The 22,915-nt window shown below is 51.6% G+C and overlaps 1 protein-coding gene across 1 annotated transcript; it reads right to left on the reverse strand.

Annotated features, from left to right (window-relative positions):
• Nucleotides 1-618: 618 nt before the first annotated feature.
• ERBB3 (erb-b2 receptor tyrosine kinase 3) lies at nucleotides 619-18,636 on the reverse strand. Its single transcript, XM_021687175.1, has 28 exons — nucleotides 18,390-18,636; nucleotides 14,821-14,972; nucleotides 13,884-14,070; nucleotides 13,080-13,205; nucleotides 12,155-12,220; nucleotides 11,644-11,762; nucleotides 11,397-11,538; nucleotides 10,930-11,043; nucleotides 10,734-10,854; nucleotides 9,057-9,130; nucleotides 8,794-8,884; nucleotides 8,324-8,529; nucleotides 7,981-8,113; nucleotides 7,505-7,595; nucleotides 7,132-7,286; nucleotides 6,676-6,729; nucleotides 6,178-6,319; nucleotides 5,457-5,576; nucleotides 5,230-5,328; nucleotides 4,855-5,040; nucleotides 4,546-4,701; nucleotides 4,222-4,297; nucleotides 3,893-4,039; nucleotides 3,439-3,536; nucleotides 3,158-3,346; nucleotides 2,924-2,995; nucleotides 2,426-2,720; nucleotides 619-2,244 (listed from the first exon to the last, which is right to left on the reverse strand). The coding sequence occupies exons 1-28, from the start codon at nucleotides 18,469-18,471 to the stop codon at nucleotides 1,718-1,720; spliced, it is 4,020 nt and encodes a 1,339-aa protein (XP_021542850.1). The 5' UTR covers nucleotides 18,472-18,636; the 3' UTR covers nucleotides 619-1,717.
• Between the last annotated feature and the right edge of the window lie 4,279 nt (nucleotides 18,637-22,915).

Raw genomic sequence — 22,915 nt, forward strand, 5'->3', positions numbered from 1 at the left:
GGAGGCTGGGTGCGCCCTTCCCCGGATCCCCGGAGCGGCTGGCGGGACCGGCTTAGCCGGTCCAATCATCCTCCGATGTTGGGAGAACGGAGAGCGGCAGGAGCGGTGTGGAAGACCAAGGGAGCAACGAGCCGGCGCTAACTGGGCAGCTAGACTCCGGCGGGATTCTTCATTTACAGCCTCCCAATCTAGAGGCCAGACTCCCACTGAAGATGGCACTATTGTTCCAACAACAGGCTTTGATGGCACCTAAGGAAAGTGTTCTTACATACTTTTTTTCAAGAGAATAAGAGTTCTGAAACATGGGAGTTTCAGTGTTCCACCTCATGAGGCACCACATCAATAGGGCTTTTTCTTATTTTCCCAGACGTGGGTTTTCTTGTTTTTGTTATTCCCAGTTGGTTGTCCTGTAGAGATTCCTGGTAAAAGCCTTCAATGAAAAGGACTGTGCGCTATGCTTGTTTTCAGTGAATACAAAGAAAAGTAGGGCTGGAGAAAGGTGCAAAACAGGAGTGTCAGAAGACAGAAAGCAGCATGCGGTGGTGGCTATCCACTGCTGAGGAGCAAAGGGGTGATTTATCTTACACACACGAGGTTTTCTTCATTTGACAGACAGGAAGCTGAAAAACCGGCATTTTTATTCAGGTGTGTATAAAAACAAAACAAAAATCTTCAGTAATACAAGATACCCCATTTCCCATCCAAAGGGACAAAGGCCTGAAGCTGGGTCCTCTTTCTATCCCAACTGGAAGTTTCCCACTACTGGATGAGAAGAGACCCTAAAAGTGGCTCTTGGGACAATTGTGACTCTGTCCCTTGGGTAAGAAGTGATCATTTACAGCACATACAGGTTATGGTTTACACAAAAATGTCCAGTTATTTTTCCTTCCGACCACCCCGTTCTCCCCCACTTCCTGAGATGATAAGTCTGGGTGTAGGAGGAGGCTGTGGTTGTTGGGGTTAGACTTGATTCAGTGCAAAAAGAAGACAATGCCCCTTACAAGAACTTTGACTTGTATCAGTTCGCCTTGATACCTTACAGTGAGCAAACCTGCACTGGAAGATTCTGAATCCTGGACCCACCACTTAATTTACTTAAGTTTCCTTATTTGTGAAATGGGATAATACCTAGCTCACAGAATTGTTGTATGGATTGGGTGAGATAATCCACCTAATTGGATTAGGTGGCATAGTAAATGCTCAGTTAATAGTACTCCTTAATATCTATGCCCAACCTCTTCACTCAAGATGTGAAGCTTTCCATTCTTCCCAGGGGGTTGAGTCATCACCCCAAATTTTACTTTTCCCTGCCAGGTTACCCCGCTTTTCCTCTTCCTTAGGAGTCTGGTGGGAAACAAAAGCACACTTTAAAGCCTAATCTCAACAAGTCAGAGTCTGAGAGAAAGGGACATGGGAGTAATCCTTCATATCTCCAGGGAGTCCCCCTGAGGAAGCAGAGGAATGGGATTGGGAAAGCACACAAAATAGGGGAAATCTCCTTTCCCGGGATTAGGAAAGAGAAGAAAGTGCACAGCTGGCTACATCTCACAAGAATTTTGGGTAAAAGTGTTTAAAAGCCTCCAAAGGTTGAATGGAATTGTCTAGGACTGGGGAAATAGGACTGAGACCCGTGAGGGAGGGACTAGGGAGAAGAGGGGTACCTTCTAGAGGCACTAGCTGCCATGAAATGCTCCCTGAGTACTTCAGGGAGCAGGGGTTATGTTCTCTGAGCATTAGCCTTGGGGAAAAGCCTGCTATGCCAGTAATCAGGGTTATCAAAAGCGGAGTCAGTGGCTTCTAAACTACGGAGAGTTTTGAGGCGGGCACAATGGACATGGGGGGCATGGTGTCCAGGCCCCTGGAAAGCTCTCATCTCTTCATACCCTTGCTCAGCTGCTGGGCAGGCCCCCATGGCTGCGTAATCTCCTCCAGGAGCTCCTCCACCATGTCGCCGATTCATATATTCATAGTCCTCATCTGGGGTTGTGCCAGCAGCAGGCATGAGGGGCACAGGGTTGAGTGGGCAACTCTGTGTGCTGCCCAGGGAAGCGCTGAGGTCTGATCCCACATCCATGTACTCATAACCCAGCTCCTCGAGAGAACTGGGCCTAGGGGGACGAGTCGGACTGCGCCTTCTCTTCCGGTTCATGTATTCATACTCATCATCTTCATCGTCTTCTTCAGTACCCAGGACAGAACTGAGGCCCACTGAAGAAAGGGTGCCTTCCCGGGAGGAGGGAGTACCTGGGGATTGAGGAGAGAGGATAGGTATGTGGAGAACATGGTGGCAGGCGGTGGGGAGTTGGGGAAAGTTAGGAAAAAATGAAAAGGAAGGGGTAAGATCAGAGAAGATGAAAGGATTAAGGGGATCCTGGGGAAGGGATCAGAGAAGGATTTGAGGAAAGCTCTAGGAGGAGTCAGGCACCTTTGAGGTGTGCGTCTGGCATGACATATCCATTGACATCCTCTTCCTCTAACCCTGGTGGGGAGAGTGGGGTGACAGGAGTGAGCAGGCTGTGGCGCTGGGAATGGTAGGCACTGTCCCCACGTGGCCGTGGGCTCCGGCTCCGGCTTCTACACCTTGACACCTTCTCCTGGAACTCAGCCTCAGAACCTGTCACGTGGCCCTCTGAGGACTCCGATGCCAGGCGTCCCCGTGGCATTGGGTGCAAAGAGGCTGGCCGGGGGCACCGCTCAGCACTCCCACAAACGGCAGACTCCTAAGGAGGAAAATAATACATGGAGATTTACACAGAGACAAGGAAAGAGATATTTGTTCAGAAGACTGGGTTGTTCAATGCCTTCTTTTTTGTGGGGCACTGATGAAACCTCAAAGATTTCTAAAGTCTCCCACACTGCCCCTATGGATCCTAAGACACTGCCACCCAGTCTCTCAGCAGCCCCTTAAAGAGACAGATCTTACCTGGCAAGTATCCCCAAGATTACCCTGGTTCATAGGCATATATCCAGAAGATGGGCTTAAAAGGCTCTGGCTCTAGGATGAAAAAGGTGAGGAAGAGGTTTAGATTAAGGGAGAAATCTACTCACCATGGGGGTCTTTGAGTAGTTAACCTAGGCATCAGTGGGGTTCATGAGGGTGCAGGTAGGTAGACGGCTCAGGGTGCAGAAAGTCTTAAAACGCTGGGAAATGCCTTACCCCACGGGGCCGGTTAAGTGTTCCAATTGGCAGGCTGAGGGCAGAGCCTGGTGTGGCCGCCAGACCATCCTCCTCTGCCTCCAAGTCCAGGTCTAGCTCCAGTTCTGGCTCCAGCTCCACCTCCTCCAGTTCCTTGTTTGTCAGAGCAGGGGGCTCTGCTCCAGGGGGAATTCCAGGCCCACTCTCTCTCTGTAGGGACAGGTGATTGTTAAGGTGGATCCTAGTTCCAGCCAAGTCCCCGTGCCTTTAGATCTCCTTGACAACTCCTAATCACTGCTCACCTTTATGACCAGATACCGTGGTGGGTCTCGGGCCATCCTGGTGAACTCGTTGGCTAGTTCTTTAAAGGTTGGACGAATGTTCTCATCAATCATCCAACCTGGGGGTAAGATGTAGATAGAGCCATAAGAGGGGAGTGGAGTAGGGAGGGAAGTCAGTTAGAAAATGGCTGGGGGGGGCGCCTGGGTGGTGCAGTCAGTTAAGCTCCAATTCTTGGTTTCGGCCCAGGTTATGAGATCAAGTCAAGAATCAGGCTCCTTGCTCAGCGTGGAGTCTGCTTGGGACTCTCACTTTCTCTCCCTCTGCCACCCCCCCCCCCCATGAGGTCTCTCTCTGTCTCTCTCTCTCAAATAAATAGATAAATCTAAAAAGAAAGGGAGGGAGGGAGGAAGGCAGGAAGGAAGGAAGGAAGGAAGGAAGAAGGAAGGAAATGGCTGGGATTGGCAGGTAACTCACACTTGACCATGACCATGTAGACATCAATGGTACAGATCTGGGGCTGTGCCAATCGCTCCCCCTTCTCTAGCAGGTCTGGTACTTCAGCCAGTCGTAGCCCAGCATAGGGCTCTGCCCCAAAGGTCATCAGCTCCCAAACTGTCACTCCTGGTATAGGAAGACATGACTAGTTGATGGCAAAATAGTAGACCTGGGAGTGAAGATGAAGGGAAAGCAGAACTCGATCTAACACAAGGATCTGGAAAGCTTAGAAATTCTAAGGGGTCTCTCAAAAGGCAACAATAGAATTTGGGCCAGTGATGGTATGGAGGGTATCCAAATGGACTGACCATAACTCCAGACGTCACTCTGGTGTGTGTATTTCCCAAAGTGGATACTCTCCAGGGCCATCCACTTAATTGGAGTCTGGGGAATTAAAGGCAAAAGTTTCATCAGTTGACTTCCACAAGTTTTCTCGGCACTTCTAAACCCCAAGTTCTCAATAATTCTTTTCCTTGTTGCTTTCTGAACTTGAATTTCTGGCATCTCCAGGTTCCTCTCCTTGAACTTACTGTGCAGCATCTGATTGCCTCTGAAGGAGACCACTGACTGCTCCCTATTCCCCTGCTTCATTCCACCCCCACCTCCTTACCCAGCCCTTCGTGTCACCTCACCTTGGCCTCACTGTGTAGTAGTTGCTTATCATCAGGGGGCAGCAGGTCAGCCACCCCAAAATCTGCCACCTGAACCTGACTGGGTGACTTAAGGAGCACATTTCGGGCCGCCAGGTTCCTATGCACCATACCATGTTCCTCGAGGTAGTACATCCCCTACAGAGGAAGGAGGTATTCTCAAGGTTGGGGGAATTGATCCTTGAGATCCAGAATCATCCCAAACCCTGAAGGCGCCTCTCAGAACTTCAACCTCCCTGCCAGCCACCAGGCAGGCAGTTCAGTCACAGAACTCTTCCAGATTCCTCTCACCTTGGCAATCTGGACTCCCCAGTTGAGCAGCAGCTGGGGCCCCAGGGCTCCACGGTGTTGTCTCACGTGATCCAACAGGGAACCCAGAGGCAAGTACTGAGTGACGAGCTGCAGAGATGATCCTGGGCACAGTCCCAGCAGCCGTACGATGTGGGCGTGGTCTAGGCTGCCAATGGCCAGCATATGCTACAAGGCACAGGAAAGGTTATCCAGGGACCGAAAAGGTCCACGTACACCCAGACCAGGGCTACCCCAACATTCAAGGACATCAGTATGGCTAGCAGTATCTGCTAACACAGGACCATGCTTCTACAAAATTGTATCTAATAGTGACCTCTCTCCCAGTGGCATACACAATACCCTTCCCTCACTCACATCCGTCACATCTTGAAAACTTTGCCGTCCACTCTTGTCCTCAATGACTTTAATGCAGACTGGAATCTTGATTGATTCACCCTCAGGAATCCATACTCCCTGGGAAGTTTTGGGCAGGAGTCAGCCTTAGGTCATTCTCCCCGGGCTAGCCCTTTCCCTAAATCTTTCTCTCCTTCACCCTAGATCCTTTCCCTTCCTCCTCCACAGACCTCTTGTGGGCCACTCACTTTGTGCACGGTTCCAAAGACGCCTGAGCCAAGCACTTTAAGCTTCCTCAACTCTGTTTCTTTGAAGATTCTGGCCAAGACTTTGTTAGCCTTCTCACTGGGATCCAGAGGCTCTATGCTCTGAGGAGCAGAAGGAAGAAAATACTCAGGGAAGTCCATTCCCATGTTCCACTCCAACCCCCTCCCTATGCAACAAAGCCCAAAGGGGTGGGGAGCAAGAAGAGGAATTGTCTCTAGTCTTAAAAAGCACTGCAGGCATATTGGGGAGTAACAGACCCTAAGGACTGAGGACGTTGTTTGTGTTCATGAAATCAAGCGTCAAGAGGGTAGGGTTTCCTCTTTGATGGGAGGAAGGGGGGAAAAGTCGGTAATGCTATCACTTAAAGTACTTTTATACAATTCTCTATGCTTTCCAAAGCACTTTCACATACATCATCCCCTTTCACTCTTATAGCCATCCTATAAGGATGAATGCTATTATTTCTTCTGTATACGTGCATAAAATGAGGCACAGAGAAGGAAAGTAACTTCTTCAAAGTCATGTTGGCAAATTAATGGCAAAATCAGGACTGGAATGCATGTCTCCCATTTCTCCGGCCAGAGGTCTTTCTAACAGACCATACTACCTCCTTGAAGAAAGGAAATCAAATCTCTGGGAAAGGAGGAGGCTCCTAAAGACTGATGGTATAGGGTACCTTTCAAGAGTAAGCTAGACACTCACCTCACCCCGTTCCAAGTAGCGCCTCATAGCCCTCTTATTCTGAATCCGGCGCCCACGCCAATAGAGAAAAGTGCCTCCGAGGATCAGGAAAATCACTGCCAATCCTACCACCACTGTTAAACCCACTGCCAGATGGGTTTTGCTGTGCGGTAGAGAAGTCCAGCATTATCCTGGGTCTACACCTTCCTTACAATGTCATCTACGCCTACATTAAAGGTATAGTACAGACCTGGTGCAAGAAATGAACATTCGCATATACACATATCCCTGAGCACTGAAAGGGTTAACCTAAATCTGGACTTGTTGAGGATACTACAGGTTAATTTTAGGAAGGGAAGGCCAGAAGCCTGGATTCTTGTGTATCCAAGTCCAGTGACAGTGGTGTATGTAGAAGGCCAGAATGAATAGAGACTCCTCTCTTCCCAGCAAGTTAACTGCCCCCTCCCTAGCTTCTCTCCCAAATATCCCCAGCTAACTAAATCTCCAAGCCCACCATACCTGATCAGTGCCAGTGTTTGACCTAAACAGTCTTGTAGCTCTGGTCCCTTACACCTGGAGAAGAAAGTCACCTCCTTAAATGGGAGCTTGGGAGACTCCCACAGAAGCTCAACTCCAACAGCCTCAACATACAACATTGTTTCAGATCCTACCATGCTATTCCATCCTGGAGCCCAAATCATATCATAAGACACGGCCCCCCATCTCTAGCTTGCCAACTCTTCCCGAGTCCCTCTCTTGAATGAAAGTCCCCTGAGCTGAGGTTATTCCAGGTTCTCAAAACTGTGGTATAATTTTGTGCTGTTATTGAGAGATCCCCTTTCTCCAATCCTTCCTAATACAGCTTGGAGTGATTCTTAAACCATAGTTCCCTTCTTCTTTCAGCTCCCATTTTACCCTCTTCTTTCCCCCCTAGTTTTGTTTCTCCCCCTCCCCCCTTATCATCCCGTCACTGACCCCTGGGTGCAATTCTCGTGGCAGGGCCGACATTCATTCTGAGCATCTGGGTACTTGTAGATGGGGCCCTTGGCACCGAGGACTCCACTGGGGCAGCTGCTCACACAGTGGGGCCCATCTCGAAAATGGGCACACTGAGCACAAGCATCGGAGCCCTGGGTGGAAGAGAGAAGGTTGGGAAGAATGGGATCCCAAGGTCAATGTCATACTTCCCAGCCAGGACCAACCCAGCCATTTAGGATGCTCCATCCACAGAGCCTGGTGTTATCTGACCTCCCTGTGTTGGCCTTGTGATTTGGCCGTATCATTCCCAAGACCTTCTCGTGTTGCCTTGCCCTCTGCCCCCTCAGAGATCCTGGTGCTGTTACTGTACCGAGCCATTGCATGTGGCAGCCCCCTCCATGGGTCGGCACTCCGGGTGGCAGGAGAAGCATTCAGCCTCGTGGGCAAACTCACGAGGCTCCCTGCAGCGGGGGGCAAAGGGAGAGGGTCACTTCTAAGCCCTGACCTTTACATCCCGATCCCCCAACGACAGCGTCCCCTTACTCATTCCCACCAAGGCATATGCAGAAAGTTGTCTAGGGGCGCCTGGATGGTGCAGTCGGTTAAGCGTCCAACTCTTGGTTCCAGGTCAGGCTGTGATCTCAGGCCCCATGTCAGGCTCAAGTCTGCTTGGGTTTCTCTCTCCCTCTCCCCCTGCCCTTCCCCCACCCCTCTCTAAAATAAATAAATAAATCTTTAAAAAAATAAAAAAGAAAATTGACTAAAGGCTTTCAGGTGCCACCTGAATAGCTCCATCCCACGGCCCCATGCCCCCACCCCTGCTTGACTCTTTCGCCCCTCAGTTACCCATTCAGAAAGTTGCAGTGGGTCACACAGACACCTCCTCGGCTGTAGTTTCGACAGGATAGGCACTGACCGGGACCTGGGCCCCAGCACCCCCCAGGGGAGCACAGGGGGTCACACACTTTGCCCTCTGCCACTGGAAAGGAAGGGGTGAGTCAGGAGGGGGCTCCTCACAGGCCCTCTTCTGAACTCTTCCTCCTAAGTGCCTCCAGCCTAACACGCCCCTCTCCTTGGCTCTGCCCCACCCCCATCCCTATTCCTGCTTCCAGGCCAGAACAGTCCCTACACTGCACCCTCCCTTCCCGGACTTCTTTTTCCCCTCCACCCCATGGGCCCTTTCCCTCACCGCAGTCCCTGCGGGGCCGATTATGCTTGATGTCTAGTCTCTCCTCCGGAGGCCCCCGAAGCAGCCTGGTCCAGTTCAGAGAATGGTGGTAGCAGAGCTGCCTATTGGCACTTATGTAGATACGCCCAGCACTAATTTCTTTCAAAGATCGGAGGCCCAAAGATGTTATATTCAAGTTCTTCATGATCAACAAAGAGAAACCCCGGCTGAGAACAAGGAGACAGGATAAGAAGGGAGACTACACCAGGAAAAATGACCGTGCAGTGGATTCATTTTCATTCCACACATTTGCTCTGGGCCAGTCAGACCAGTAAGAGCGATTCCCCTTCCTTCTGCCTTTTCCCCTTCAAACTGTCAGACCTCTTGGACATGCTCTATGAGACAACACCTGTATTTCACTCCAGGATGCCTGAGAAACGGGGTTCACTGCCTGGGTTCATCCGACCACCGCCACACTCTTCACTACTCACTTGTACAGGCTTCTGCCCCCAATGGTTGTCAGGTTGGAAAAGACACTGAAGTTGTGCATGTGCGGAGGCCAGGATTGAATGTTCAGGTAACCTGAGGGGTTGGAGAGAGGCACGTGAGCAGGGAGTCCTCTCCCTTCGCTTCCTCAGGTTCTACAGGTCCCTCTCCTCTCGCCTGGGACATGATTCTGTAAGTAGTTATACAACAGTCTGTGCCGGTGGTTCACCTCCTCCTCCTAGAAAAGGCACCCTCTCCTCCCGCTCACCTGTGATCTCCCGTACTGTCCGGAAGACACTGAGCTTCTCAGGGTCCAGGGCAGGGATCTTATGCCAGGGGTCTCTGGAGAGAACAGTAAAAACCAGTCAACAAGGTAGAAGTAGAACCCAGTAGCAAGAAGCATGCCTAGCCTCAGAAATTAGTTTCTAAATACCATTCTCCACTAAAAGGAAACAGGGCTCCTTGGAGAAATGGCTAGGGCAGGAGAAATAGAACAAGTTTATAGCAGCCGATGCAAAAAAGTAAGGAAGCGCTCAGAGAATGAAGGGTACAAGCCCAAAGAACACAGGATCTGGCTTGAAGAAGCCCCCAATGGCCAGATCAGAGACACCTGACCACCAAAATAATGACTATAAAAGATTTTAAAGGACTGAACAAAACAGGTATCAATCAATCAATCAATCAGTGGAAGGGAAGACTCTTCCTAACACTAAAATGCCAACAAATAAATGCAGAAGGAATAAGGAATAATGGAATTAGAAAATCATCATGTGGCAACTCTCATTAAAAAACTGATTCAGGGAGGGGCGCCTGGGTGGCTCAGTCGTTGGGCGTCTGCCTTCGGCTCGGGTCATGATCCCAGGGTCCTGGGATCGAGCCCCACGTCAGGCTCCCTGGCCGGCGGGAAGCCTGCTTCTCCCTCTCCCACTCCCCCTGCTTGTGTCCCTTTTCTCGCTGTCTCTCTCTGTCAAATAAATAAAAATTTAAAAAAAATCTTAAAAAAAAAATTGATTCAGGGGACACCTGGGCGGCTTAGTCGGTTAAGCGTCCAACTCTTGGTTTCAGCTGGGGTCATGATCTCAGGTCATGGGATCGAGCCCCAGGTCAGCTCTGTGCTCACCTCCTTCTCCTTCCCCATCTGCTTCTCCCCCAACTCCCATGTGCTCTCTCTCTCTAATAAATAAATAAATATATATATAACTAAAATCTTAAAAAATTGATTGGTGGAGCATGTGACTCTTGGTCTCAGGGTTGTGAGTTCAAGCCCCATGTTGGGTGCAGAGATTACATAAAGATAAAATCTTAAGGGGTGCCTGGGTGGCTCAGTCCATTAGGCATTGGACTCTTATTTCGGCTCAGATCATGATCTCAGGGTCATGAGATCGGGCTCCTCATGAGGCTATGTGCTTGGCATGGAACTTGCTTGGGATTCTCTCTCTCCCTCCCCTCCTCACTCCCCCACCTCTTGCTCTCTCTTTCTCTAAAATAAATAAATAGAATAAGTAAAATCTTTAAAGAAAGAAGTAGGAGGACACAATGTCCTTGTCCCCTACCATTCAGCTAGATGGTATCAGATTGCTTAGGGATGTCTCTGAGGGGATTCAAGTCCCGGGTGGGAAACAGAGTTAGGTATGGTTAGGTACTGTGTGACCTCTAAAATTTTATGATTTATATTCCTTTTATTTTTTCTTTAATTTTTTAAAAAGATTTTTATTATTTATGTATGTATGTATGTATGTTGAGAGAGAGAGAGAGAAAGCAGGGGGAGGAGCAGAGGGGGAGGGAGAGAATCTCCAGCACAGAGCAGAATGCAGGGCTCGATTTATATTCATGATATGATTTATATTCCTAATCAGCTGCCCATATGAAGGGTTGAGCCAAATGCAACGAACTGTGTGGGGATGGATGGAGCGGGGGATTAGAGAGAGGAAGCAAAATCTCTAACCCATTGAGGCCAGTGATAAGAAAGTCCAGGTTGCCCAGGATCTTGGTGCAGTTCACAAATCCATCAATGTTGCTAGAGTCCACAGTCTGGAAGCGGCTCCCAGAGCCTGTCCCCTCGCAAGCTGTAAACACAAAAGAGGCTCAGTGGGTGGGGCCTCATTGGTCTCTTCACCACCTCCTCACCATCTCCTACTCACCTTTGGGGCACAGGCCCCCACAAGGTTCACACATCTTAAGTCCATTTTTATCTACTTCCATCTTGTCGGGAGGACAGGCCCGGACACAAGACGTTTGATCCACCACAAAGTTATCTAGGAGAGAGGAGGGCGCCATTAGAGACGAGAGAGAAACACTGCCAACGACCAACTGAACCTTGCTCCCTCCTGCTCTGTGCTGGATTGTCCCAATCCACCACCCAAGGTTCCTTAAGCACTGTCCTACGGATGAGAAAGGCCCTTTGCTCTTTGTTGCAGAACTAGGAGCAATTGCTAAAAATCATGGGGAAGCAGATGGGCGAGCAGGACAAAGGGATCATTCACTGGAGGTGGTTAGACGATCACAACCTACATCCTCTATTTACCACCCAACTTGATCTCTTTTACCTCCTAAAATTTTGTCTAAAATTCTGGTTCCACTACCATTGTTCCTCTTCTTAGGCACTTACGAGGACAGCTGGCTACACAAACTCCACCATACTGATACTTGGTGTGGGGATTGGGTTCCAGCTGGAAAGTTAGCTTGTTGTAGACAAGAGGCTGTGGACACTGGCGTACACAGGCCCCACTGTCATTGAAGAGTCGACAGGCCTAGGGACATAGGAGATTCATAAAACTCACGTTATGTGTGTGTCCCTACTTCCTCCCCAAAGCCCACATCCCCATTTCGGAATCTGGGCAAATGGTGGTACATACAAAGCAGTCTGTATCCTGAGGGCCTGAGCAGCCTCCTGCGCACTCATCATGGCAGCACTGGTTGGGGTTGGGCCCAAAGCAGTGACCGTTACATTGAGGGGCACAGATGGTCTTGGTCACTATAGAGAGAGAGAAAGCATGGCAGTCAGGGCTCTTAAGACTGTACTGCGGCCAGGGCGCCTGGGTAGCTCAGTTGGTTAAGCAACTGCCTTCGGCTCAGGTCATGATCCTGGAGTCCCTGGATCGAGTCCCGCATCGGGCTCCCTGCTCGGCGGGGAGTCTGCTTCTTCCTCTGACCCTCCCCCCTCTCATGTGCTCTCTCTCATTCTCTCTCTCAAATAAATAAAATCTTAAAAAAAAAAAAAAGTACTTTAAGACTGTACTGGGGCCAGTGCTCACCCTCTTGCCCTCTAGGCTTGTCCCTACCCACAGTGTTGACATAGGTTGGTGGCGGGGGGGAAGGGATACGAAAGTGTATGAGCTTGACGTTTTTGGAGGGGAGTAAACTCACATGTCTGGCAGTCTTCTGGGCTAGGGCCCCAGCATCGCCCCTTGCAGGCCTCATGACACGGGGGACCTGGTTGGGAAGGAAAGCAACACAAAGAGCTGTCAGGGCTAAGAAAGGCTTGCTTGAGTCAACAGGGTATGACGTTAGCACACAAGCACCCCAGTCCCTTGAAGCGAAGAGCCAGGGCAGTGTCCCTCCTTGCCCTTGCAGAGCAGGGCTGGGCTCAAGTGAACCTGTCAACAAGGGGTGGAGCCACACCTCCGCAGCACCCACAGGGCAGCTGAACGGGAGAGTCTGGGGCAGTTGCCAAGCTCGGCCCCAGTCCCAACCCAGGAACTTGGTTCCTCCTTGGCAAACTGAAGCCAGTAGGAATATGTGTGTGTGTGTGAGTGGACAGGGAGCAGCATCCTGTGATCAGGGGGAGGCACGTTCCAAGAAGAAGGGAGAATGTTGTAATGAAAAGAGATGTGGGGGCGCCTGGGTGGCTCAGTCGTTAAGCGTCTGCCTTCGGCTCAGGTCATGATCCCAGGGTCCTGGGATCGAGCCCCACATTGGGCTCCCTGCTGGTCAGGAAGCCTGCTTCTCCCTCTCCCTCTCCCCCCTGCTTGTGTTCCCTCTCTCGCTGTGTCTCTCTCTGTCAAATAAATAAATTAAAAAAAAAAAAAATCTTAAAAGAGATGTGGATATGGAGTCCAAAGATCTGGCTTCCCCACTTAGTACACAAACATCTTTTGCTCCTTTTCTTCACATAATGCTTTGGGAGTCTGGATTCTAGGAGGCTGACCTGCTCTCTCCTTGGCAGGTCTAGGGCCTGAAGTGTTGCTTTTCGGCGGAGAGGTGGGTTCAGATTAGGGATATAATGATGATGGTGAAAGGGGTCACTCTGTTTGGTGGGGGTAGGGGAGCAGTCTTGATCATGGTCACTCACAGCTCCTGCCATTGTCCTTCACCACTATCTCGGCATCTCGGTCCCTCACGATGTCCCTCCAGTCGATTGTGTCCATGTGACAAAGCTTATCATTCTTCTCAATATAAACGCCCCCTGACAGAATCTCTGAGGTAGGGAAGAGAAGTGACAGGGTTAAGGGCTACAGCAGACCTCCTCTGCCCTCCCCCTCCCCCTGCACCAACCGAAAAGGCCACCCAAGACTCAGGAGAAGGGGAAATGGGGCAGACAAGGATGTCTAATTAAATCCAAACTGCAGAGAAGGCTTGCCTTGTAAGATAGAGGAGGAGCCAGGCCAAAAGAAACTCCGGCCTCCTCAGACACCTGTCCAGATCCGGTTTAGCCAGTGGGGGAGGGGAAAGGAAAGAAAGAGAGCAGAGCCCTGACTCAATCACCTCCTTCCTCCACCCTACCTGTGAGTTTTCCAACTGACTGGGACAGGGAGAAGTAAAAGGTAACCATGTGGTATTGAACCCCATATTCCCCCCAGCTTGTGGGGAACTGTGCGGGGGAGGAGACAGGACTCCCACTCCCAGGGATGGAGGGACATCAAAGTACACTGTACTCCAAAGGCAGAGGAGTGGGTAACAGATCTAGCTCCAACTCCAGCCCCGTGGGACATGAGGACCCTCCCCCTGGGGAGTAGTGGGCCTTTAGACCACAGTGGTCAAGGTGATGGGCCCCATGAAGGGGGCACTTAGCGGGCAGTCCTGGGTTATCATCGAGGAGGCCCCTGCCTGCAGGTTGGTTGAGGGGCAAGACTAGAAGGAATCGTCAGGAACTGACCAGTGAGCTGAGTAAAGCGGAGCTGGCGCAGAGCATGGCTGGAGTTGGTGTTATAGTTCAACATGACAAAGATGGCAAACTTCCCATCGTACACCTGCGTCCCCCGCACCACCCGGAGGTTGGGCAGTGGCAGCGTAGAGAACTCATTCATGGCCACGAGGACATAGCCGGTCACTTCTCGGATCCACTGTGATGGAACAGATTGTGTCAGTGGGAGGGAAAATAGGGAAAAAAGCCTCAATCTCCTCATTAAGGAATCCCTAACCCCTCTGATTCTTTCTTTCTTTTTTTTTTTAAAGATTGTATTTATTTATTTGAGAGAGAGAGAGAGAGAGGATAAGAGAGACAGCACAAGAGGGGGAGGGTCAGAGGGAGAAGCAGACTCCCTGCTGAGCAGGGAGCCCGATGCGGGACTCGATCCTGGGACTCCAGGATCATGACCTGAGCCGAAGGCAGTCGCTTAACCAACTGAGCCACCCAGGCACCCCTCTAATTCTTTCTAATTCCTACTGTGGAGTAGGGAGTAGCTGGTGTCACACTGCTGTGTCCCTTCTGCCAAGAAGACAGGTGGCAGAAGTGACTGAGGAATTCTAATCTCCTACCCTTTCCTTCTCAGAGCTCCTCATGCCAGGAGGGTCCTTGCTTGGTCCCTTCCTCATCTTCCTAGGTGCCTCTCTCCCTTGGCCCTGGTGCAGAACACTATCCCACCGCTGCCCGCTTCTCATCGCCAGCCCCTGTGCATCCCTGGCAACAGCGACCAGACCAGAGGTTCCGGATTCCAGTCACTGTCCCATAAACACACAGGCTGCGATCTTCGGAACTGCAGAGTTTTAGGAATGCTGAACTCCAGCAGAGGGTAGCCCTGAGGAAGGGAAGGAGGCTACTGTGGGGAGGATTAAGGGGGAAGAGGTTGAGGTAGGGAGTCAGGCACTCTAACCTGCAGGAAGGAGAGGTCAGCATTGTGTCCTGTGAGCACAATCTCAAGGTTCCCCATCACCACCTCGCACCTCTCGTAGAGCTTGTACAATGTCTGGTATTGGTTCTCGGCATCGCCCGTCACACTCAGCCCATTCAGAGTCCCAGGACACACTGCTCAAAGGGGAGGTAAGAATGACAGAGAGCTGGACACAAGTTTTCAGCCTGGTCCCCCAAAACCATCCCCTGGGTTGCCCTCCTACAGTAACATTCAACAGGATTAGGAAGCAGCCGCCTCCAATCGTCACCCCTAGAGAGAGAAATGAAGGCTTATGTTGGACTGAGAGCCTTAATCCCGCCTCTCGCGGAATCCCCTCACCATCTCTCTGAACAGGCAGGTGAAAAGGTTTCCCTCTTCCACCAGGGCCTTCCTCTGTGCCTCTTTCAGGTACGACTTTGGGTACTAAGGAGTTAATCAAAGAGGATGTAGGGTTTTCTTTCCCTCCCTAGAGAGGTTAGAAAAGGACCACAACTTGGTTACCCTCCTCTTCCCTTCCCCCTCTCTGACCAGGGTACTTACTTCTCTACCCCATCCTGCCTCTCTCTAGGTCCTGGAATAAATATCTCTTTGGGGCTAGCACAGAGCCCCTATTGTGTCTACTGAGGGTGGGGTGGGGGCAGAGGGTGGGGGCAGTGCCCAGGGCCACAGTTCAGCCCACAATGAGGCAATTCTATCTAGGAGGAGGGGGCTGCTCCACCCTGTCCCGAGACACCCTGTCCTCAGTAGCACCCGCCCCCCTCCACCCATAAGCCTTAGGCTCAGGCAAGTGACCTCACTAGAGGGGGAGCTCTGGTGGGGAGAGGGGGTCAATGTGAGCTTTGTCTTTAAAGCTGAAAGATAAGGAGCTGGTTGCCTACCCCGCACCCCCCTTCCTAAACTCTGGCTTCCCTTTTCCCTTCCCCTATCCCAACACACCCCAGCTTCTCGGCCTCACATTTTCCAGTCAATACACCGTAGCCTGGAGGGAAACAGCAGAGGATTGCCCCCATTCTAAGCCTTCCACCCGATTTCATTGTCAAAAGATTCATTAAAAAGCTTTCCAACATGGCAATCCTCATGAGGTATGCCAGTCTTGGGGGTTCACTTGACCTTGTAAGTATGGAGGATATAGGGGCTGTGCGAAATCTTGGTCCCTGAGGCCCTACCTCTGTCTCTTTCCTCTGCTCACTGAAAGACTATGGGGAGGGTGGGGGGTAGATACCACCTGTTCCAACCACCCTTCCCTGAGGCGCTGGCAGTTTAGTAGGAGGCGGGAGTGGGAATGGAGGAAGGGAGATTAGTGAGGCCCCAACCCCTCCTCCTAGATACACCCCTAGGCTGACCACTTGACCTTTGAGGGCTCCCATTCCCTATGGCTCCCCACAATGCGAAGAAAGGGGGTAGGCTAGACCCAGCAGAGGGGTAAACGGGCTGGGAGCTCGCAGAGGAGCCTGGGAACTCTAGGGTCCTTGGGCTGAAAGGAAAGAAACTAGGAAGGTTAGTCATTTAGGGAACAGCCCCACCCTAAACCCCTTCCTGGCAGGACACCCCCTCTTCCAAGTCAAGGCGCCAATCCTTCTCCCCAGATAAGGAAGGAGCCAAGATTACTGCACAGAGAAATGGGGTATGTGATGTGTTTGTGTACATTCATGTGCGACCTACACACACACACACACACACAGACAAGCGTGTACCCAGCTCCCCCACTGGCCCAGAAATCCATACTGGTTCTGTCCTTGGGTTTCCTTATAAGGAAGTATTTCAGGTGGCCCCATCCATCCCACCTGCCTTTATAGTGTTTGTGTAGACTCTGAGTCTGTGTCCGGAAGGCTACAGTGTTAGAGGCCCCGTTCTCTGCCACCCTGAGGGTAAAGTCCATATTACACAAACAGGGAGCAAAGGGCCTGCTCAGGAAAAGAACGTGAAAACCACCTCTAAGGAGAACAGGCAGCTTGGGGAGGAGGGCAGGGGGGAAGGAATAATAAAAATCCCTGCTGTACCCAGGCACCAGGGGCCTAGGGAGGGGCCTGGGCGCTCCTTTGGTAGAGAGCACTGGGGTGGGTCAGACCAGGAATCTCCAGCCCCTCCTCAACCAGAGGCCTCCTCTCCAATATCCCCCACCCCCATCACAGCCAGGACAAAGGGACTATAGAAGGACTGAGACAGGGCCGGATGCCCAGAGGCTGCAGGATCCAGATAAAGGGTAAAGAAACCCAACCATGCCTGCCTCCTGTCTCCTTCAGGGAAGGTGGCCAGGATCTGGGACTCCTGGGTTCCTGGGGGAAGATTCTGAGAGTCTGGATGGGACCCTGATGCATTCTATTTGGTCCCTCCCACTCCAGTCCCCATACCCCCGCCCTCCACCAGCTGGGAGTTTCACATTCAAGATCCCAGGTCTAAATTTAGGCCCAGCAACTGTGGGGGAAGCACAGGTGTTTCTCCCACTCCCACTCCGGGGAAGAGGCCCTGGCTGTGCCAAACCCCAAGCTGAGATCTGGGGGAGGGGAAGAGATCAACAGGATTCCTCCAAGGCGAGCAACACCAGCACCCTCAGGTGTCCATGGTCCCAGAGACACCCCAAGGGGGTGGGCTCGGATGGATGGGAGGTGGAGGAACCCATGAGCAATGTGACTCTTGTCTAGACTCCAGGGGACAGAGTCCGACAATAAACAGACTGTAGGTGTGGGAGAAGCTGGGGATTTAGGAAGGACTCCCAGGACAGGAAGCTCAGAAGGTGGGAGATGCCCTGTTGGTCTCAGGTTGGGGAGGGAAAAGACAAACTGAGAAACACAGGCTGGAAGTCCTTGACTCTCCAGCTCCTGGCCCAGAGCCTTGTACATAGTAGATGCTCAATAAAAATTAGTTGAATTGATCTGGGTCTTGACAGAGAGGTTGGTCAAGTCGGGACCAGCCAGCTTTATTATTCTCAGGAAAAGAGGGAGATCAGCCTCTGCGTGCCCTCTCACCCTGATGTCACCTGTACTTGGCCCTTTGGTTAGTCTCAGCCCTTCCCAGGGCAGGCCGACTCACGGAAGAGGAGGTGCCACTCTTGTTTTTCCAAACGTAGAGAACAACAACCCCCTCCAACCCTTCCATAGCTCCGCCCTGTCGGCAAAACAACGAAACTGGAGGTGCTGAAACCCGAGGGATGGGCTTGGGGAATGAACTGAGCCCCCCCCCCCCCCCCGCCAAGACCTCCACCTCCGATCACCTCCTCACGTTTACAGAACGGAGGTCCCAGCCCCCTCCCTACATGTAGGGCCCCTCGGAAGCGTGATCTGTCTCGGCGTCAGCCCCCCCGAGAGACAGACAAATTAGAAGGCCGGCGACGCGCTGCCGAGGGTTTGGGGGGGGCGGGGAGGGTGGTCAGGAATCCCGACCCCGCCCGGACCGCGCCGAGAACCCGACCTGACGGTTCCTGCCTAGGTGGTCCCAGCGGACCCGGGTCGGCACCCCAACCTCGCCCCGCCCCAGCTCCTGCCCACCAGGATTCCGCGCACCCGGTTCGGGATCCTAGGTTCCGAGACGGCCGGTGATCCCGCGCCGCTTACCTGCCTGGGAGTTGCCCACCTCGGAGCCCCGGGCCAGGTTGAGAAGGAAGCCCAGCACCTGCAAAGCCGCGTTCGCCCTCATGACTCCAGCGGAGGGTGAAGGCAGCCCCGCTGAATCCGGCCCGGGGCGGGAGGACGGGGGGCGCTGGACTAGGACATCGAAGCGGAGCCACCTGAGCCGCCAGCGACTTGGTAGCGGCGGCAGAGGAGGTTGCAGACTGCAATCGGAGCCGGAGCCAGAGTCCGGGGCGGGATAGCAGGGGAGGGGTGTACGTCTGTGAGAGAGCGAAGTAGGGAGCGCAGGGGGAGGGGGTGAGTCACGGCCGCGCCCCCTCCGGCACGAGGCTGGCGTGGAGACGGCTGGAGCCGCGCACTGGCCGCCCCGAGCGCGCCCCACGCCCCAGTGCGTGTCCGCTGGGGCCACGCACATCGAGCGTCAGCCTCACCCTAAGTTTTCTTCGGGAGCTGGACTAAGGGGAGGCCAAGATTCCAAACGCCCCCAAATGCCTCCAAAGGGAAAAGGTACTGGGGGTGGGGGGAGCGCTTCAAAGCCCGGCCCCCTGAAAGTTGGCCTCGCCCATTAACCAAATCACTCAACTTCCCTAGCCGGTTGGGTCACTTGGCGGATTTTCTCTCTGAATATGAATGTTTTTTTCTGTGTGTGTTTTTGAGGAGGAAGGTGCTGGCCTCACGCTCAGGCCACCTCAGTTCCCCCGGAAGCCCTTCGAAACCCCATAATTCATCTACCCTGCCGAGGAACCCGAGCCCTAGAGACCGCGTGAAATCGCACTGTCTCGGGCCGCTTCCTCCTCCAGACCCGGCGCCGGCCCAGCCTCTCCGGGGGATTTGGCTGGAGGGACGGGGGCGGGGGCGGTTTCCAGCCTGGGAACAGTCCCGAAGCCCGCCTTTTCACTTCCACCCCGGGAGGGGCTCCCGCACCTGTCGCGGTCCCCTCTGCTGCCCCCCACGGCCGCCTGGGAGAACAGCTGCCTCCCCTTCCACACTGGAGTCACCGCGCCGTCGGGGCGGCCGGAGTTCCCGCCGGTTTACTGCGGACCCACACCGGCAACCCGTCCCCACTACAGGCGCTCGCACCTTCTCGGGCGCTCTCCAAACCCGGGCTCGCGCAGGAAAGGGGGACGCAAAGAGGGCACTAGAGACTGCGTCCACGAACGGCACGGACCCCTGGCACCTCCAGCACCAGCTCCCAGATCCCGGCCATAGGCGGTCCGGCGCACCGCGAGTGGCTGCCCCAAACCCTGCCAGCCTCCGGACGGATCCGATGGGCGCCCCCTGGTGCCCAGCGCGCGGCAGTGAGGCCCCACCCAACGTCACATTTCAAATCTCTTAAGATTGGCATTCCGGATCTCGTCCAGAGAGCCTAATTATTTTCCTAGGTTTCAAGCCTAAGACCCAGAACCTTGATGAAGAAAAATTTTGCCCCTTACTGAGCCAAGACTGCCGGCTAAAATTCTTTATAAACTTGCTCTGTATTGATATGCACGCGGGGCCCCTATTCTCTACTGGAGCCTTACCTTTGCCCTCAGGCGTTGGCCTTGCCCTGGACACCTGCAGAACAGTCATAATAGTAATAGCAACAGGGAAAACATTAACATATACATACATATATCACTTCATTTGCAAACGTTTCCTCAAACTTAGATAATGTTTAACTTAACATAAACATGTGAGGTAGGCAACATCACTCCGTTTTACAGAACTGGAAATGTGTGAATCTTCCAAGGTCATGCACTTGGTAGCAGTGGATCAAGTGTATCAGGAAAGGCAGCGCGGGGTTTTGCGTAGATTTCTTCTGTCACAGAGACTGGAGCTTCATCTGCTCAGAATCAAGTTCTCATCAGCTAACTGAGCTAAGGGCTTTTTAAAAAAATTTTTTTATTGTTATGTTAATCACCATACATTACATCATTAGTTTTTGATGTAGTGTTCCATGATTCATTGTTTGTGCATAACACCCAGTGCTCCATGCAGAACGTGCCCTCTTTAATACCCATCACCAGGCTAGCCCATCCTCCCACCCCCCTCCACTCTAGAATGAGCTAAGGGCATTTTAAGAGGCCTTTCCTTTTATTAAGCACCCACCTAATGTTCAAGGCTCTGGTTATGAAAGAGGAAACCCCCCTTAGTTTCTCTGTAAAACAGTTGTATCAGTCTATAAGGTTGTTGTTAGAATGCAGTAAAAGGCTAGTAGAGCTCTTAATTACGGTGTCATGCTGGTCCTTTAAGAAGCATTCAATGAGGGGCCCCTGAGTGGTTCAGTCAGTTAAGCCACCAACTCTTGGTTTCCTCTCGGGTCATGATCCTGGTGGTGGGATCGAGCCGGGGTCTGGCTCAGTGTAGAGTCTGCTTCGGATTCTTTCTCCCTCCCACTCTGTTCCTCCTCCTCCCTCTCTCAAATAAACAAATAACATATATTTTTAAAAGATTTTATTTATTTATTTGAGAGAGAGAGAGAGCAGGCACCAGGCGGGGGGCAGAGGGAGAAACAGGCTCCCTGCTGAGCAGGGAGCTGGACCTGGGGCTCAATCCCAGGACCCTGAGATCATGACCCGAGCGGAAGGCAGACGATTAACCAACTGAGCCACTCAGGCACCCCAATAAATAAAATCTTTAAAAAAAAGCATTCAATGAATGCTAGCTGTGTTTATTCTTTTTTTTTTTTAAGATTTATTTATTTATCTGAGAGAGCGAGAATGAGAGAGAGAGAGAGAGAGTACATGAGAGGGGGGAGGGTTAGAGGGAGAAGCAGGCTCCTCGCTGAGCAGGGAGCCCGATGCGGGACTCGATCCAGGGACTCCAGGATCATGACCTGAGCTGAAGGCAGTCGCTTAACCAACTGAGCCACCCAGGCGCCCCTAGCTGTATTTATTCTTATTATCAACAACCCCACTTTTCCCCTCTCCAACTAGATCCCAAGGTGTGTTTGCTGGTATACTTCTTTCTTTTTTTTTTTTTTTTAAAGATTTTATTTATTTATTTGACAGAGAGAGACACAGTGAGAGAGGGAACACAAGCAGGGGGAGTGGGAGAGGGAGAAGCAGGCTTCCCGCTGAGCAGGGAGCCCGATGCGGGGCCTCGATCCCAGGACCCTGGGATCATGACCTGAGCGGAAGGCAGATGCTTAACGACTGAGCCACCCAGGTGCCCCTATTTACAAAAGTTCTCTGCAGTTATCTAGTATCCCTTATCTTTCCTTACTCTTAGCTGATGAGTGATTCTTATTTTACGGTGAAAATAAAAGTAATCAGGGGCTCCTGGGTGGCTCAGTTGGTTAAGCGACTGCCTTCGGCTCAGGTCATGATCCTGGGGTCCCGGGATCGAGTCCCGCATCGGGCTCCCTGCTCGGCGGGGAGTCTGCCTCTCCCTCTGACCCTCCTCCCTCTCGTGCTCTCTGTCTCTCATTCTCTCTGTCAAATAAATAAATAAAATCTTAAAAAAAAAAAAGAAAAGGAAAGTAATCAAAAGAAAACATAGTTATCTTTCTACCACCAATCTGGCCAGTTTACCTCCATCCTCCATTACGTACTCGGACTTCCATCTTGTTACGATGAAATCATTCCTGCTGCTATTTAAGCCAACTGTCCCCTCCCATTTCCATCCCTCACCCCCCCCCCCCCCCTCCAATTCTATACCTCAGTCTGTTCCTTCTTCCCTTTCTCCTGTATTATTCGCTTTCTCCTATATTATCAAATTTTCTACTAGATCATTCCCATTAGCACACAAATATGTAGTTTCTCTGTCACCTTAAAAATAAAACAAACTTCTGGGACCCCTGGGTGGCTCAGTCGGTTAAGCATCTGCCTTTGGCCCAGGTCATGATCCCAGAGTCCTGGGATCGAGTCCCACATCGGGCTCCTCCTTGCTCAGCGGGGAGCCTGCTTCTCCCTCTGCCTGCTGTTCCCCCTGTTCGTGCGCTCTCTCTCTTTCTCTCTGACAAATAAATAAATCTTTTAAAAGTAAAAATAAATAAATAAATAAATAAATAAATAAAACTTTCTTTGACCTCATGGCTTTCTAGTCCTTTGCTCCTAACTGCTGCAAGATACTCTATTATGTGGATCCCTATGCTTTATTTGCTCACTACTCCAGTAAGTACCTTCAGCTTCCTACTACCGCAAATGATGCTGCATGTGGACATTTCTCCTTTAGTTCTGTGATAATTTCTTGTGCATTTTGAGCTCCACGCTCTCTGGAATGTCACACCATCAATGGTGGGATTTCTATATCTCAACTTCCTCGCCAACCCTTAACGTTATTCAAGTTTCAAATTTTCCCACTTGCCCTGTAATCCCTCCTTCCTAATCCCCATTAGTCTCACCCTGCCTTTTTACAGCATGTGTATATTCAGTTGTTCAAGTACTATTTTATTTGTTGATAGTAGTAGATTTGTAATACTAGAAAAATACTCATACTACATAGTAAAAATGACCGTAAAAGGAGGTATTTTACACACAGAATCATTTGAAATGGATCTTGTCAAATAAGTACATAGAAGAAGTAAAAGG

This window comes from Neomonachus schauinslandi, chromosome 5, assembly GCF_002201575.2.
Source record: "Neomonachus schauinslandi chromosome 5, ASM220157v2, whole genome shotgun sequence".
NCBI classification, from domain to species: Eukaryota; Metazoa; Chordata; class Mammalia; order Carnivora; family Phocidae; genus Neomonachus; species Neomonachus schauinslandi.

What these genes read in the sequence shown, in the direction of transcription:
- ERBB3 (XM_021687175.1), bottom strand. Translation starts at nt 18,471, where the DNA reads ATGAGGGCGAACGCGGCTTTGCAGGTGCTGGGCTTCCTTCTCAACCTG. An exon ending in TCGGCCCCGCAGGGACTGCG is followed by an intron (nt 8,114 to 8,323) that starts GTGAGGGAAAGG and finishes CTTCCTTTCCAG; the next exon opens with TGGCAGAGGGCAAAGTGTGT. An exon ending in ATCTTGGGGATACTTGCCAG is followed by an intron (nt 2,721 to 2,923) that starts GTAAGATCTGTC and finishes TTTCCTCCTTAG; the next exon opens with GAGTCTGCCGTTTGTGGGAG.